Source organism: Sitophilus oryzae, unplaced genomic scaffold (genome assembly GCF_002938485.1).
Source record: "Sitophilus oryzae breed Bouriz unplaced genomic scaffold, Soryzae_2.0 scaffold_177_pilon_pilon, whole genome shotgun sequence".
Lineage (NCBI taxonomy): Eukaryota > Metazoa > Arthropoda > Insecta > Coleoptera > Curculionidae > Sitophilus > Sitophilus oryzae.
Window position 1 is genome coordinate 4,227,208 of NW_022146479.1, and position 17,764 is coordinate 4,244,971.

The following is a 17,764-nucleotide window of genomic DNA, read 5'->3' on the forward strand; positions in this document are numbered from 1 at the left end:
CAGGACGGTGTATGCCGGACCCTGTATGCCAATAACAAAAAATGTTTGTCATAATATACATACACGAGTCGCGCGCCATAAAATTAAAAATAACCGAGAATGTAAACAATCGTTCAATGCAACTGAAAATATAATGCATAACATACCTAATTACGTAATATTATTATTTTCTAGTTGTGTATAAACAAACTAAAGGTGCCCTTAAGAAACTGCGTTTTAATTATTTTTTAATAATATAATAAACAGAGTGTGTGATTTGGATGTCTGCCAATAAGTACCATAAAGTTTAAAGTAATAGAACTAGCAATTATTGTTTGCGTCTAGCCCCAGAAAAGCAACTATTAAGCTTTGGTTTATTTGGTTAGCGTGGTTATTTGATTTCAAAAACTCTAACGTGATTGGTCAAGCTTAATAGTTGCCTTGCTGGGGCTAGACACAAGTGCAATTATTTAACGAAAACACTGTCTAAAATATATTTAGTTTATCGTAACATAGACAGTGTGTTTTTTTCGTTAAATAACAAGCATTTCTAAAAAAATATCTATGTGGCATGTGGCGGATTCATCTCTCCAAAAAAAATTTCTTGCAGTCAGTGGTGAAATACCCATACAGGAAACAAGAATTTCTGTTAAAATAATTCTGCCCCCCCCGTAATAATTTGAAGGGTCCAGGGGAAAACATGATTAGAAATATTATAATATAGAAAATTAGTAAAACGGCGCTTATTTTACTAATTTTACAGGAGAGCACTGGACGGCTGGTGGTTAACAGGTTCTTTCATTGTATTATATATTTTTACTAGACATATATCGTATGATTTAACAACTGCAGTTATTGCCCTGCAGAGTTTATACATTTTGTAGGGACCAGTGAGCAGTTAGGCCTACCAGGGGCGGATACAGGAATTTATTTTAGGGGGGGGCAAAATAAAAAGCTATGTAGAATATGTTCTTTAGGGCGCCATTTTTAACCCAAAAGCCTAATATTTTACACAATTTGCATATTTTAGGGGAGGCCCGGACCCCATGGGCCTCCATCTGTATCCGCCATTGAGACCTACTATCACAGAGAAGAATGAGAACATATATTTCTGTGCTACTATAATATTGTAAAATTCTAAAATTAATAAATTGGCGCTTATCAGGTTTTTCCCCTGGACCCTTCATTTACTATCTCTACGGTATGTCTCCGGATTGTCTTTACAAGAGGAAACGAAGGGAAATTTGGAAAAGTATAAAGTGGCGATTAACCATTTCAAAACAAGTAAAAACTTCTATGAAGAATGAAAAATAAAAAAGTTTTTTCTCTTGTAAAAACGATCCGAGGACATACTGTATATTAATGGTAAACGTGGTAAACATGGGTAAACCTCCTCTATGTATTCGATTTCTAAAGCATGCACGTGAACAGTGGGTGATCTCGATTTTGTTTATTTATGTAAACAAATTAATGTTTGTGAAGCTGCTATAATCCGGATTGGTCGGTCTGCCTGCAGTGTTGCGACATATTGTCCAATAAATTTCTTTTTTATCATAATGTCTGTTCAGAAATAACGCATTTTTTAAAGATAATTTTTGAAGTAACGTAGTGAATTAAGTGTTAATGTAATTAAGATTCATTAGACAGAGATTAAGGTTAATGGAATTCATTAGAAGCAAAAAATAAGGAGCAAAATCTTTATTCAAATAACTGTTTCTTTATTTTGCGTTATTGTTTATTATCAGTTAAGACAAATAAGAGATTTTTTAAGTCGTATTATTCGTAAGTTGTAAAAATTTATTTGTATTGCATTTTTGTTTATATAGATGATGAAAAGTATATAAGGAAAATACGACTATATTTATTAAAAAATAATAGAACCGGCAACATGGCAAATAGTTTAGGTCATCTATAGTGCGTTTGTCATGTTGAAATCAGCAAATTGTATTTTTAAATCAATATAGTAATAATAATGATGCTCATATAATATTCTATATAGTTCAAAATAGGAAACTAATGCATTCAAAAAAATATGTTTTATTTACATTTAGGTATTTTACTTCTGCGATACAATTAAAAATAATGTTACAATCATATTAAAATATGTACGTATATGTATATGTTACGATTAGAGTCCGATGTCCGGTTAATGTCGACATTGATAGGTTAATGTTTAGGTTTCGTTTTGTTTTTAGTTATTCTCGAGATTAACCGGGTAATATCGTTATTAACCGAATATCGGACCTTAACTGTAAAGGTGCATTCTCACGACTCGTGAACTTGACAAACATTTGTAATTGGTATACACGGTACCTCGGGCATTTATACAGAATTTCTGAGTTATTTATTATAGTAACTGCGCCGCATTTCCGCCAGACCCTGTATGACAACAAAAAATACTTGCCAAGTACACGAGTCGTGAGAACGCGCCATAACAGCGCTTTCAGATGGAGCGGAGCGTCCGCGCGGACCCTCCGCGAGTTTCATGAGTTTAAATGAACAATTTCACAACAGCGCGGACGCTCCGCTCCATCTGAAAGCGCTGTTACATACATATTTTTTTACATCTAAGACCGTGCACACATGGGTCGTCTCAAAATCGAAGCTGAAGCTCGCGTAGTTTCAAACTCTACTTCCTACGTAAATAATAGTCCACGAAGTGGTCGCTTGGCGGTCGACCCGAAGTCGGTCTGATTGATACAATTATTTACATACGAAGGTAGAGTGGAGGTAGATTCGCTTGGAGTTCGAGACGCTTCCACTTCGAAATCCAGACGACCCATGTGCGGACGCTCTTATACTAAGAAAGCTTAACAAAAAGCAGATTATTAAAAGTATGTTATTCACACTAGAAATTGTAGCAGTTTTTGCATTTTTTTGTACAGTATCTACAAATAAAATTGAAATACCACAAAAATAGATAAGGAAGATAGAAAAATGTATTTTTGGAGATCTATCGCAAATTAACTAGTTAAATAATTTAGATTATTATTATTTTCACAAAATCTATCAAAAAATTAAATCCAGTTTTATATTACTCGCATAAATCGTCGTTTTTATTACAGAAACCACAATATGATGAATCATTAATACTCAACTCAGCATCTAGGTATTTTTAGTATGAAAACAGAGATTTTCATATAAATTTTGGCGTATTTTCAGGAAAAATCCGGTCCAGATGAATCTCGTGAGCGTTTTTAAAAATACCCCGCCGATCTTTTGGACTTGTTTTTCGGCTGTTTTGATTCTTACGTCGGAGAAAGCCAAGCCGGCCGGCGCCTACTAGCAGCGAATATTTTTAGATTTTGCTTTTTACTCCAACTTTTGAACTCGACAAACAACAAATATAGTTGATCTCATTATTGAATAACAATAATTACAGCACAAACGTACGGCAGTGTTACTTAAAAACTTTTTATTCTGTCGCATGAATTTTATTGAAAATAGTAAAAGATATCGTTTTTGCTACTGGTTTACATAAGTTAAAAAATTAAAAGTCTCTACTAGAATTTCTTGTGTTGTCTTGATCGTTCAGAAAATTAAGTAAAATAAAATACTCTAGAGCCGGTTTATAGATATCTTCCTCCGCAGGCAACCGAACGGAATAGATTTTTTTTCACTGAGCAACTCATGTGAACATTGCCGAAAGTCAGACATTGTTTGTAATTGATTAGCTGAAAAAAAAATAGAGCTGAAAATAAAAATAAAACCACAAACGAATTGTTGTGAGTCTACATGCTACGACTTGTCTTCACAGGGTGGCTCGAATTCGACGCTCATCATTGGGATTTCGGAAACCGAGGATCGGTTAAATGGAGGCAAAGTTGCGCAATTTGATGCTCAATAAAATGCCGTATTGCATTTTGAAAAATTCCGAATACTTCCGAATATATTCGAAAAAAAAACGGAATTTTCAATTTTGTTTTCTATTGTTTCCTGGCTTTATCTGTTAACGTTAACATAACTTAAAATGAAAAATACATTTTCGTGGCCACTTTTTCTGCTCTATAACTCTGTGTGATTAAATATTGACTCTGACGTTTCGGCTTCTGGCGACCATCATCAACTTAATTTTTTTAAATACGGACCTGATTTTTTTTTCAATTTAATTAAATCCTTTTATCACTCTTAAAACACTAGTCAGTTTGATATTTGCCGACCTTTAGTACAGAAAATTCCATCACCAGAATATTTTATGGAAAAAAAATAAAAAATAAAAATGCAATACGGTATTTTATTGAGCATCAAATTGCGCAACTTTGCCTCCATTTAACCGATCCTGTTTATCTGTTACGGTTTCCAAAATCCCAATGATGAGCGTCGAATTCAAGCCACTCTGTACAAACCGCTTAAATCTATGCCCAGGAGCTCAAACTTTTCATTCAGTCTTCCGAATTCCGAGTTTGTGCTGCTCTAAAATAATGTATTCAAACTTGCTGTCTACACGTTAAAATTTTTGTCGACGAAAGGAAATCGTACGTTAAGTCGTTGCGTGTAGACTGCGCTTAATACACTCATAGTAAACATATTATAACTATTGTTTGTTAAATTAGTTACTTTTTAAGAAAAACTACGGGGTAAAAAAAATATCGGAATTTCTAGACTACCACAACTTAACGGCCTTTTAGGCGTTCCAATGACAACTCTAGATGAGACAGACTATAGCTTCGCTAAAGCTACACCACTGGCTACACTTCCAATCGATTCTTGGACCTTTCTCCCAGACAGAGGCTGTTTCCTAAAATACATTCGTGTTCATGAAATTTATTTTCATTCGCGTTTTACAGTTCCTACTGACTAGACGGGTTCGCTAGCGCATCAAAACGTTTCTAATTACAAATTTAATCTTTAGTTATTACCGTACAAACGGATCATTTACTTCCTTGCTGTTCAAATTTGGTGGTAAGTCTTGCATCTAGTTTTTTCAATTTTTTTTGTTTGTATAAAAAATAATTTTTGAGTAGAGGTCACGCCTTGGCATACGGAAACACTGACCATGCCTTTGTAAATCTGTATTAATTGATTTATTAACCTTCAAAAAATTTAATTTCAAATAAATTAAATAGAAGTACCTATAGAATTTAAATTAAAAATGTTTCTACTATACTTCCATAACTGGAAATGATAAAAAATATTTTATCTACAGTATGTCCCCGGTTTGTCTTTACCATGTCTTTACAAGAGGAAAAACTTTTTAATATAAAATTCTTGAATGAAAAATGATGACGGTAGAAGAAGACGGTATGAAAATTGGGAAAAGTATAAACAGTATTAACCATTTTAGAAGCAAAAACTTTTATGAAGAATACATTTTTCTCAAAAAGTTAATAATAAAAAAGCGTTTCCTCTTGTAAAGACAATATCCGGGGACATACTGTATAGTGTGTGCGTGTTCTACTTTTTATTAAACGAATTTTATCAGTCGATGGAAAAATTTATTTTGAGAAGAAATTATCAGGGTGAAAAGTCAAAAGTAATTTAAGTTTTACCTAAGTTTTTATTAATTTGTTTTAAAAATACAGGACAGGGAATTGAAATTTTCAAAAAATATCTATTATTTTGAGAGTATTCGCGTCTTGAGATATTTAAACCAAATTTAGCACGCCTATGGGCAGTCAGGGACGGATTACAGGGTTTCGATACCGTAAAATTTAAAAAATATCTTTCTTTGAATGTGATTAAAAAATAATAGGGTCCTGTATAAATTTAAATTTTACACTTGCAATAACAGATGCAGAATTTTATAACGATTTAAACCATATTTAACAACAAGAACACATTTAAACTATATGTAATAAATAGTAAACCAAGACATGAGATTTTCTTACAGAAGGTCGAAATGTCGACCAGTCGACCGTCTTCTCTTATGCACAGACGGGACCGATTCTGAACATTTCTGGGGAAATTCATTAATTCAATGGGGGTGAAAGATACCCTCGCATAACCGCTAAGTACTTCTAATCCTTGTCTAGAGTATAATGGGCAATTTAAAAATAAGAACCTTTAGTCTTCTCTGGTCTTCCTCAAAGGTAATAAGTGTTTCCATTTAAAAGTGTCTATTTTGGCCTACCCTGTACATTTATATAGAGTATCTGGTATTTTAAAAAACTCATTTTAAACAAAATATGCATGCAATTGATTTCAAGGTAAAATATTCTGAAAAAATGCTAAATAAAAGTAATAACAATATCCATATTAAAATTTTTGAACAACGCAATACATTTTTTGCATTTTCCACTAATAGCATTAATATTAATATATAATATACGTAGATGTGGTTAGAAAATACCAACTTGTTTCTAAGTACAACGCAAAGATTTTTTTTCTACAAATTATAAACTTTTCTCTATAGTTTACTGAAGATATTTTTGATTTTTTTCCAAAGATTCATTAAAAATGTTCGGTCACCATCAAGATGTTCAAGAAGAAGCAAAATTGGAGGTGATGCAAAGAGTGTGGCAAGGCAAACGCAATTCTTCCTCTTCCACAGCTTTCTTTGAAGGCGTCAATGAAACTGAAGATATTTTGGCAGTACCCAGGCAGGTAAGATCACAAAAAATGTAATATAAAAACATTTAATTGTCTCTATCACAGTTAATGAGTTGAAAACATTAATTATAATTTATAAAAACTGCGCAATTATTTAATGGAAAAATTTTGGACAAGTCTAGACCTGATGTTACATTTATATCTTTTAGTAATATTATTTCTTTTTTTTTCATAAAATTATAGTATAGTTAAAATATTTTGAGCGTCAATTAAAATTGATATCGGCGCCACAATTTCGAGTTTAATTACAGGAAACATCTTCGTTAATGAAGTGGAACATAAATAATAACTATCTTATCTTTTTAATATGCCAATAATAAGTAAATTTTGAATTAGCTTAGGATTGTGTCGAAAAATAATTAAAATTAATTATTTATATCATTTTCAGCTTAATCAACCATTTCCAATTATGGTGTGGGCCCTTTCACATATTTATATAATCTCTTTGCAACTGTGCCCATTGTTGTCTATTGTTGACTATGGAGGCCCAATAAGTTATCACTGCTTTTCCTAATATCATGGTTCCTTAGGATGGCTCTTTTTCTAGGCCTCTTAATTCGTCGTGGGTACCATGCAATGCCATGTAAATTAATTTCATTAGTACCATGATGTAATTTTGTGGTCTAATCTGCTGTCCGTCTTTCTTGCCAAGTGTCCTACCTAGTGCCACTTGAGGGATTTCATTCTGCGAATGATATCTATTACCTGGTGGCGGTCCTCGGCCATATCATGGTCAATGGCCTACCGACTTGGCAAGTGTCTAAATCGACTCTTACTCATGAGATATCCGATCTCATCCGGCCTCGAACCCGCGTGAATGAGCAGTGTGTATCAATAGATTTTACACTTTTGCCTTTTTTTGGACAACAGCACGATACAGAGTTTCGAACCGGTCACCCGTCCATCCACTAGTATCGCCTTACGTCGCTTAACTTCGGTGTTCTAATGAGAACCGGTGTTTCGACGTAGCTAGGCCGTTGCCCCTTTTTAGATTTTAGATTAGACTTGGATTGATTCTTCCATAAATATTATGTATTCCATTATGATTTAGTTCTTCTGTTGATTTCTGGTAGCAGGGATTCTTAGATGTGTATTATAGTTGTCCCGATTATTCATATGTATATTTGACCGAATATTGATATCACTTGTGTGGGTATATTTATTGAATATGTACTAGGATATGGTCTGTTAGAAAACTGTTTACTTTTTGCACATATAAATAGAAAATTACATTACATTTTTTATTTGAAAAAAGAATATTTTGTTATACTTCTATGGTACTGACATATGAAACATACTATAACATATATCTATAAACAAAAATAATTCTTAAGCCCGGTTCACACGCAACGACATATCATACGATTTGCTTACGTCGACAAAACGTTGCAGATAAAACGTACCTAGTGTGTGGACAGCAAGTCTGAACAAATTTTAGAACTGCACAAACCCGGAAGACTGAGTTAAAAGTTTGAGCTTCTGTGCAGAGATTTTCTCTATTATCTTTGGCATATATTTCGGCGGTTGTACAGACAATTCGTAGCGTGTGGACGCTTCCAACGATTTGTTCGTGGTTTTATTTTAATTTTAGTCAGACAGTCAAAAATCCAAATAATATCTGACCTACGGCAATGTAGGCATGAGTTCCTCAGTGAGTTCAATGAACTGTACAAGAGTTTCCCTTGCTTGTGGTGAGTAAAATCAAAAGAAAACAGTGACAGGGAAAAGTAAAATCAAATCAGGTCAATGCGGTCACTGCCTACGAGATTATTATTGAAAAGTTCAAGCACCTGGACCCTGAAGCGACTAGGGATACAGTAACGAAAAAAAATCTATATAGAACTGTTTACAGAAAAGAATAACTATCGAAACTAAAAAAAAGGATTTACATAATTTTTGGAATAATAAAGACACCTCAAGCAATTCTAACTTGCCCTTTTTTTAACTTTAAACAAATAGCAAAAATTAATCACAACTCACAACAGTGTTTGCTCCATGATGACATGACAAAATACAAAAGACTGAACGACAAGTCGTTGTAATGCGGACGCAACTTTGTAGCAAGCAAGTCGTTGAATGTGAACCGCGATTTAGGCAACTCAAAGTACATCTTAACATTAAAAAAAATCATAATTTTAGAATTCTTGGGTGACCATTTGCGTTCCGCCACCTCAAAAATCGACTTGCAGCGATGTTGAAAGCGATAATGAATTATTCGAAACCCCCGTAAGTAATTTAACTAAACCATCCAGATATTTTTGTTAAAACCCGGATTTTCGATTTTTAGGAGCTATTGGCCGTTTCTAAAGAGCCTGGACGATATGAACCGGCTTTCCAAAAACTTGACGCCGCTTCTTTGGGAGATTTACCCGCTCATTACGTTATTTGTCCGGTACAACCGCATCAGATGCCTGTGTGTGGTGTCTATGTCGATAGAAGAATTGTAGCGGGATTCAAATACAAAGTACGACCGTTGCCTCCTGTTGGACAAAGGTCTACAACAAACAAGTGCATGTTTGGAGAAAGAGCACTGACATTACAAAGCATTGGAAGAGGTAAGACCCTTCTATCGTGATGATAGAAAAAAAAAATGGCACAGACGTCACAGACGGCTGAAGAACGACAATCGATAATAATTTTGGTCAGGTCAGTCAGAAAATTGCCATAAAACTTGTCAAAAATTAATACAAATTATAAAAAGATTAAAAAAAGAATAGAATAGTGTTCAGACACACAAATCTATTTCTAAAAATATTATTTTTTCTTGAGTTTTAAACTACACCATTTAAAAATCATTTTTACTCAATATAAAAGTAAGTTACAATCTTCTTTGAGCAAACTGGCAGTAAGCTCCATTCAAAAATAAAGAATATTACGGGCTAAGTAAATGACGTCTATGTCTGACCTCGCCAAAATTATCATCAATTGTCATTCCCCAGCCGTCTTTAACGCCGTTTTTTTTTCGATCGTATGGTATATATGTTTATTCATGTGTGTTTTAAGGTTTTGCTAGAAGATTTACCTTTGAAGCTGACAAGGGCCAAATAAATTCAAACGATAATTACTTCTACAGTGACAATAGACCCGAGGGTTATGCTTTTGAATTAGAAGTTATATCTGAAGGAGATAAATTCACGATCTTCGATATTGGACGCGAAGCACAAGGAACTGTGGAAGTTCTGAAAGTTGAGGTAAATTCTTTCTATTCTTTCTTCTAACACCTTTATTTTTTTGTGTTGATTTCGCAAGTCAACTTCAGCGTCCCTATACAAACCCTTTTCTAACAAATGAATATTAAAGAAACTTTTTCATTCATTTCACAAAAAAATCATTAGTGAAAAATAAAATTTGTTTTTTTTGTTCTATTATTTTTAAGAGTATATAGTGATCTAAAATTAAGAGTTTATGAACAAAAAAACTGCAAAAACAAATTTTATTTTTAGGTATTGTGTTGTTGGTTTAACAGAATTTGTCTTGGAGAAGTGTGTTTAATATTTTTTTAATCCTTTTAAAGCCTACACATAAAGTTTTAACTTACGTATTGCCTGTCAGTTCAAACCAAATATATAGAGATAGGGAGGATGAGCTAACAAAATATCTATCGTATGATCGAAAAAAAAACGGCGTCAAAAACGGCTGGTAAATGATAGTTGATGATAATTTTAGTCAGGTTATAGTAGGTCAATCTATAGACGTCATTTGCTAAAAATTGACATAAAACTTGTCAAAAATTAGCACTAATTATGGAGGGATAAAAACAGGACAGAACGTTTCCAGAGACACAACGCTATTTCCAAAAAAACATATTTTTTCTAATTTTGAACTGACTATATACATTTAAAATCATTTTTACTCGATATAAAAATAAATTACAACCGCCTTAAGTAACTGGAAGTAAGCACCACTAAAAAATAAAAAAGAGTACAGGCCAAGTAAATGACTTCTAGCGCTTGACCTCGCCAAAATGATCGATTGTAATTCCCTAGCCGTCTTTGACGCCTTTTTTTCGATCGTATGGTATTTTATGGATAAGTTATTTTTACATAAATTAAAACTTGGAATCGCTTGGTAATTCTCCAAGACAAAATTTCTGTTTTAATACAATTATTGTAACCAAAATACCAATAAAAAAAAACTAAAAAAATTGGGGATGCTGACCACTCTCCCTCTCGCTGTATATTTTGCGGCAAAATATCGAACAATCCAGTTGTTTTATCAGAATCGTCACAAACTCAACTCCACACAGAGCAGATAGCGGCTCCATCCGGCTTCTTAGAGAATTTGAGTAGTATTCGGAGATTTTCATTGTCTTTGGGGCACACGTAATAATGCAGAGTGCCTCCCTGTCGTAAGTCTTTCAAGCCAAACACATTTATTCCATAACCAATTACATTTCGCTTATGATGCTCATTCTTTCAGGGGCCCCAATTCGAAATTTCTAGCTCTTTGACTAAACAGGGTCTGGAGAAACGGGCCAACGTTAAATTTATAGGCAAGGTGGAGTTCTACGACACCGGGGTGGCCAAGCCTATGATCCTTAACGGGGTTGTGGTGGCCCTAAAACCTAAGGGCAAGGGTAGGGCTGAAGTGACGAAAGTTATCAATGTGACCATTAAGAATCAGAGATGGTATTTGACGCCTGGTATACAGAATAATTACAGGAGGATTACGGTGAAGGGACAGGATATTAATGATGTGCCCACTAAGTACACAATGACTGGTATGGAACCCTATGAGATACCTGTTGTAGGTGAGTGTTCGTTAAAATCAGAGATGGGTGTGTAAAAAACCTTACTATAAAAAACTATTTTTTACGTGTAAAAAACTACGTCCACAGTTTAGTAAAACTTCTCTAAAAATATTGTTAACTGTAAGGACCTTCGTACAAAGTGTATTTAATTAGTTTCATTTTGTTTGGTAATTTTACTAATATACAGGGTGTTTCAGAAAATATGTACCATCTCTCCTGGGGAGATTCCTGGCGTAAAAATAAGATTTATTTTTTATTCAACATAGGTTCGATTCTGCTTTGTTTCGTAGCTAGAGGGGGTTAATTTTTTTTTCCAGTTTATTATAAAACCGTCTTTTTATATAATATGTATAAGCGTCTCGAACTCTACTTCCTACCTAAATAATAGTAGGTCCACGAACGGGTCGTTTGGTGGTCGACGCGGAGTCTATGTGATTGATGTATAAGAGTCTCGAACTCTACTTCCTACCTAAATAATAGTAGGTCCACGAACGGGTCGTTTGGTGGTCGACGCGGAGTCTATGTGATTGATGTACTATTATTTACATACAAAGGCAGAATGGAGGGAGATTCGCTTGGAGTTCGAGATGCTTCCGCCACAGCTTCCGCTTCGAAAGCCAGACGACTCTACGGGTTGGACGCTCTAAGTGTTGACTGGTGTTGACAGATTCACCAGGGAGGTGCATATGGGCCATCACTGGAATAATCTTCTAAAGAAATATGTGCGCCACTGACTTTTTTTCTTAGTTTTTCGTTAGCGAATTGTGTAGGTTGTTTAATGCCGATTAAAAGTATCGTAATATTTTGTCGATTTCGACCTAATTGATGAGATAAACGAAGTTTTATTAATTACAATTAATAAAATTAAAATAAAAAAATAAATTATTTATTTAATCTAACTTATTATCCAATTTTATTAAAATTTACAATACTGATGTTCAAAAATAATGGTACTAAGATAATTACAGAAGACCTACTTTTTTATTTAACATCCCGTATCTTTAAAACTATGCATTTCCACATCGATGTTTACCAATAGGAACTTTTTTTCATAGTTTTTGATGAGGAATCAGAGTACTTATTTAACACTGTGATCAGTTAATGTTATTAAAAAAATGTAAAGATTGCTATTAGACTTGGATTAAGGCAAATTAATAAAATTGCTTTTATCTCATCAAGGAGATCGAAATCGATAAAATTTCAAGCGACAACTTTTAATCGAAATTAAACGGCCTACATAATGTGTGCTAACGCTAACAAGATCAAAAAGTCAGTAATATAGAAATATAGGAACTTTTTCCATATTTTTTGATGAGTAATCACCTCTTGAAATTCGGCCGAGGCTTTTTGGAACACCCTGTATATTGCTGCATATCCAGAGATATAGACATATCTCTATATCTCTGTGTATATCCCCTTCATTAAAATCACGGATGGCCGAGCAAAAAACTTTGTAAAAAATCTATTTTAAGTTTTAAAAATAATGTAAATGAAAAATTTTCAATTAAAAATTTGTCAATAAATGATAATCAGCTAACAAATGGTAAAAAAGCAAAGTATAAAAAGTAATTAATGTTTTTTTTTTCCTTTTAGGAACGTATGTAGACCCCAGAATTGTACCCGGTTTCAGTTACAGGGTGCGTCCTAACAACAGGAACAAGCATTTGTTTAACGGCAGAGCATTAAGACTTGTAAGCATTGGAATGGGATATGCTAAGGTTAGTCTAATTAACGTGATAATAAAAAAATACTTACAATTTTCAATTGATATTTTAGAGGCTGACTTTTGAACCTGATTCTCAACTTAACGCCGACAACTATTTATGGTCAGATAACCATCCTGATGGTCTTGGCCTTGAACCCAGAGCCGTCCATAAAGGAATGAAATTTATGGTAAAAGCTGGCGAACAAGTTTTGGGAGAGGCGACAGTTTTCAGGGACGACAAGCCACAATTTGAAGAAAAAACCGAAAAAGTAAGACATGCATTATTTTTTTTGTTAAATTTTCTTCATAATAATAATAGACCACCCTGTACGTCATAAAGAATTAAGGCGGAGATTAACTTGAGCCGAGAGCTGCAATGGGATTTTTTTTGTTTTTGAAATATTAAGGTGCGTCCAGATTGCTCGTGATCCTGCTGGCGCTCTTGCTTCTTCTGGTTAGGTTGGTTCAAAAACATAAAATATCATATTTTATGTTTTTGAACCGTTAATTCGTGATAAAATATAAAAAATTGTGGAAGTTATATACGATTTGAAGTTGAACTTTAAACGAGTCGATTAAATGAAAATTTATCAGACCTTTTTTGAAGACCATTCAATTTCCTACAAGAATACGTATTAATTTTTACAAAACCCTGACTTGTTTCCCCGTGTTATTTAAATGGAAATAGAAAATCACGATGAGGTACTTAATATTCATATTAAAAGCTAAAACTTTACCAATTTTTTTTGCTGCACCCTAATGGTAATACCCTAAGTATACTGTAATCCTAAGGTAGTACCGTATGATCGAATAAAAACGGCGATGGCTATGAAATGAAGATCGCTGTCATTTTATATGGGAAATGTCATTGATTTTAATTTCATAGCCATCGCTGACGCCGTTTTTATTCGATCATACGGTATAATTAAGCACTGAGAAGCGATTTTTGGAAATTCATAAGTGGCTGAAATTTTAATTGGAACTTTGTAACCTCTGGCTTTAGAAGGAAAAAAATTATAGAAAAGTTATTTTAAACGTTTTTTAAGTTTCTGATAGAAACAAAAAATTTAACATGGATTTTTTCCAGGTCGAAGTGTCTCCCGGTCAATACGCCATCGTAAAACACATCCACATCGATGTAATTTGCCACATCCAGTTAATAAGACCTGGTGGAGGATCCAGCGAAGAAGACTGCTACCTTATGAGGGTGTCCGGCGTTGCCATCGTGAGAAAACAACCCAAAACCAACGTTGCCAGAGTGAGAGAAGTGTACAATATTGGTCTCGACTCCCAGCTCAACATTCTCTTTGCTCAGACACATACAGAGATCAAGTTTATTCCGAAATAAGTTTTTTTCTCTTTATTTGTACTTAACTTGAAGGCTTAGTGATATATGTTTATGTTATTATATTGATCATACTGTGTTTTGGTTAATTTACCTTGTTCTCAATGTATGCAATAATATTCATTAGTATTTTTTTTTACTTAATGTAATATTAGTTTTTATAGATAGAACTTTTCGAGGTCTTCTTGCTTTAGACACTTAGAAAACTTATTTTTTTATAAAATTATGCAGTTTTTCAGCATAAATAACTTGTCATTTTATTATTCCTTTTAAATCTGCCTGACCTGGCAATCAATGCTTGGCTTAGAAACACAAAAGTACCTTAACTGACGTTAATAGCTGCCCATACACCATTAGCGTAACTAGCAATTCATCCTAGAGAGGGCCTGGTGATGAGCCAGGGGGGCCTAGGTCTTTTGGTTTTTAAAAAATGAAGAATAAAGAACGTGTTTTTTAAAATAAAACGTTTACATGAATTATATCCATATATATGTTTCTTTTTCCTTTCTTGGGTATGAGGTTTTTTTTTATTAATTGAAAATGGAAACTTTTTTTTTATTATTATGCGACGTTTCGCCTCATCATGGTGGGCTTTCTCAGGCACTTTATTCTTGAAGCCGCAGCCGCCTTGCTACCACCAGTCTATATAGAACAATGAATGAAGAAAATATAGAAGAATCATTCTTCTATATAGACTGGTGGTAGCAAGGCGGCTGCGGCTTCAAGAATAAGGTGCCTGAGAAAGCCCACCATGATGAGGCGAAACGTCGCATAATAATAAAAAAAAAAGTTTCCATTTTCAATTAATAAAAAAAAAAACCTCATACCCAAGAAAGGAAAAAAAAAACATATATGGATATAATTCTAAAGGTTTAAGAAAAAGAAAAAAAAAAGTTTACATGAATTTCCCTATCAGTAAATTTCATAGACTTGGTTATCAAACCGTGTTCCAGTAGATTACTTAAATACCTACAAATTTTCTAAAAAAATAAAAATTAACACATTTTTTGAACTCAACAAAATAATAAACTAAACTCAACTAGAAAACGTAATTTTTAGTACATCACAAGCAAATAAAAATTAACACGTAGCCAAGAGTCATAATTCGAGATTTCTCTGGGGGTGCCAAGCAGGACCGAGGGGGGGCCCGGCAACCCTGTAGTTACGCCAATGCCATACACGGAAAGATTTGATCTCAAGGCCCGGCCTAAGGCTCAACTTTTCACCCAAAACGCCATAATAAAAAAAGGTAAAGGCAAAATCTTTGCCTTTCACACATAACTATGGTATGCGGAGTGAAAGACCTTGCCTCAAGGCCAAGTCTTTCCGTGTGTGGGCAGCTGTTAAGCTCTAAAACGGGAATTAGGGAATTCATCCTATAAGGGGGTGAAAATTTAATTGAACCTTTTTAATCTCCAGCTTTAGAAACAAAACAAATTGTACAGAGATCAAAGATGCTTTTAAGTGTTAAGTTTCTCCTAGAAGTATAAAATTTAACAATAGTTTTAAAACCTTTATTTTAAATAATTAGAAACAATTTACAACCTTGTGGTGCTTAGGAGTGCTTTTTTTTGCCCTTGTTATTCTTTTTCTTTGATTTCTTTATCTTACGGGGATGTAACCATATTGGATAGGCTCCATTTTTGTCACGTAATGTTCTCGCATTGTATTCCTTTTTAATCTCTTCAATATCCATTAAATTTTGATCAGTTTCCGTTGTAGACTCGATAATATCCTTGGCATTTTTAACGTTTGCTATAGTTTCGATATCAATGACGTTTGCCTAAAGAATATAATAGAAAAGTTAACCTGTTTTTTTTTAAGTAATTTACTTGTATCTTACTGTCTTTTTTGTAGTTGTACTCGTACTATTAGCCAAGGTTTTCTTTAATCTATCCAATTCCTTTGCACCATATCTTTCCCGTTTTACAGCACGGCATTTTCTTTTCCACTTGCTTCTGATACTTTTCGCCATGTTTATTAAAAGAAAAAGAAAATAACCTTACTTTTTAAAAAGAGCCACAGAAAAAAAAATTCTAAACAGAAGTGTTAGGGTTCAGCCACACTATTCTAAAAACGACGTATCGGCGTAACGACCTTGAATCGATTTCCAGTAATTCTATTGGCTGAAATTTTTGACAGATGAATGTTTCAGCCAATAGAATTACTGGAAATCTATTCAAGGTCATTACGCCGATACGCCGTTTTTAGGATAGTGTGGCTGCACCCTTAGATAGGCATGAGTTGCCTATCTAACACTTGTTTTTTAAGTAAAAACACCAAAAGAATTAAATTTTTACTTCTATTTAATTTAAATTATTTCAAGGCAGTCTTTAAAGTGTTAGAACATCAAATATTTAAAAGAAAACATAAAACATTTATTAATAAACAATATTCAGTTATTAGTTTCAAGTGATTTTAACAATTTCATTAACTTTAAAGTACATAAATCCAAAGGTGTTTGTCTATCCTTGTTTCTTATTGTTAGATCAGCCCCGTTTTTGGCCAATAATAAAGCAACATCCTGTTGATCATCTTCACAAGCCAGGTGAAGAGCGGTATTTCCATATATATCCTGGTGATTTATTTTTACCGCTTCCTTATTGGATAATAACAATTTTACTATTTCTATGTTTCCCTTTGACGCAGCTCGAATGAGTGGTGTGCTTCCATATTTGTCTGTTATATTTATATTTCCTCCATTCTCAATCAACTTTAGACATATCTGTAAAAGAAAATTAAAAAAATAAAAACTTATTTTTAATTGCTGAATTTTACCTTCAACCATCCTTTTGATGCAGCATATTGTAATGAATTGTGACCGTTTACATTCTTTTGATTAACATTAGCCTCTTTATCCACTAACAAAGATACTACTTCTACATGTCCTGCAGAACTTGCTAGAATTAGAGGACTTGTATCTGTATCATCTAGGGGATCAATTGGGGACTTCAGATTTACCAAATGAGTTACAAGTTTGAAATTACCTCCTAAACATGCCCAATGAATCAGTATTCGCTCGCTCTACGAAAGAATTTAATAATTTTTTTTTTGACATTGCACTATTGCGCTGAATGTCTTACTTACCGAATCTTTTGCAGTCAACAAAGAAGGATCTTCCTCTAGTTTTCGAGCTACTAAATCGAAATCACCCTTATATGCCGACTCACTAATGGATTTATCAGCCATTATAAAAGCAGAGTAAGTTACTAAAAGTGACAAATACAATTATAACACTCAATGACAGGCATTAAAAATTCATGTAGCTCAGAAAAATATTTTTTTTAACTGCAATTAATCAATCAAATCACTAGAAATGGAGCTTTCTTAGTTCTATATTCATTAAAATTTGGTTTCTTGTGTCTTGGATGATTTGTTTATTTTTTTGACTGTTATAATTTTGACATTTGTTTCTTGTTTTTTTTTCATGCTATGA

The 17,764-nt window shown here is 33.6% G+C and overlaps 3 protein-coding genes across 4 annotated transcripts; 1 reads left to right on the forward strand and 2 right to left on the reverse strand.

Annotated features, from left to right (window-relative positions):
- The first annotated feature begins 4,682 nt into the window (after nucleotides 1-4,682).
- On the forward strand, nucleotides 4,683-14,806 carry LOC115882563. Of its 2 annotated transcripts, none has more exons than XM_030900735.1 (9): nucleotides 4,683-4,881; nucleotides 6,365-6,522; nucleotides 8,668-8,754; nucleotides 8,816-9,083; nucleotides 9,532-9,719; nucleotides 10,948-11,278; nucleotides 12,872-12,996; nucleotides 13,055-13,252; nucleotides 14,071-14,806. In XM_030900735.1, the coding sequence occupies exons 2-9, from the start codon at nucleotides 6,376-6,378 to the stop codon at nucleotides 14,329-14,331; spliced, it is 1,605 nt and encodes a 534-aa protein (XP_030756595.1). In that variant the 5' UTR covers nucleotides 4,683-4,881; nucleotides 6,365-6,375; the 3' UTR covers nucleotides 14,332-14,806. The 2 variants fall into 2 exon arrangements, with proteins under 2 accessions (XP_030756595.1, XP_030756596.1); XM_030900736.1 differs by lacking the exon at nucleotides 4,683-4,881 and adding an exon at nucleotides 5,991-6,008.
- Nucleotides 14,807-15,827: 1,021 nt separating this feature from the next.
- Nucleotides 15,828-16,329, reverse strand: LOC115882564 (protein LLP homolog). The gene is made up of 2 exons (XM_030900737.1): nucleotides 16,172-16,329; nucleotides 15,828-16,111 (listed from the first exon to the last, which is right to left on the reverse strand). Exons 1-2 carry the CDS (start codon nucleotides 16,301-16,303, stop codon nucleotides 15,884-15,886), a joined length of 360 nt encoding a protein of 119 aa, XP_030756597.1. The 5' UTR covers nucleotides 16,304-16,329; the 3' UTR covers nucleotides 15,828-15,883.
- A 292-nt stretch (nucleotides 16,330-16,621) lies between these two features.
- On the reverse strand, nucleotides 16,622-17,746 carry LOC115882490 (26S proteasome non-ATPase regulatory subunit 10-like). The gene is made up of 3 exons (XM_030900566.1): nucleotides 17,416-17,746; nucleotides 17,107-17,352; nucleotides 16,622-17,053 (listed from the first exon to the last, which is right to left on the reverse strand). The coding sequence occupies exons 1-3, from the start codon at nucleotides 17,515-17,517 to the stop codon at nucleotides 16,724-16,726; spliced, it is 678 nt and encodes a 225-aa protein (XP_030756426.1). The 5' UTR covers nucleotides 17,518-17,746; the 3' UTR covers nucleotides 16,622-16,723.
- Between the last annotated feature and the right edge of the window lie 18 nt (nucleotides 17,747-17,764).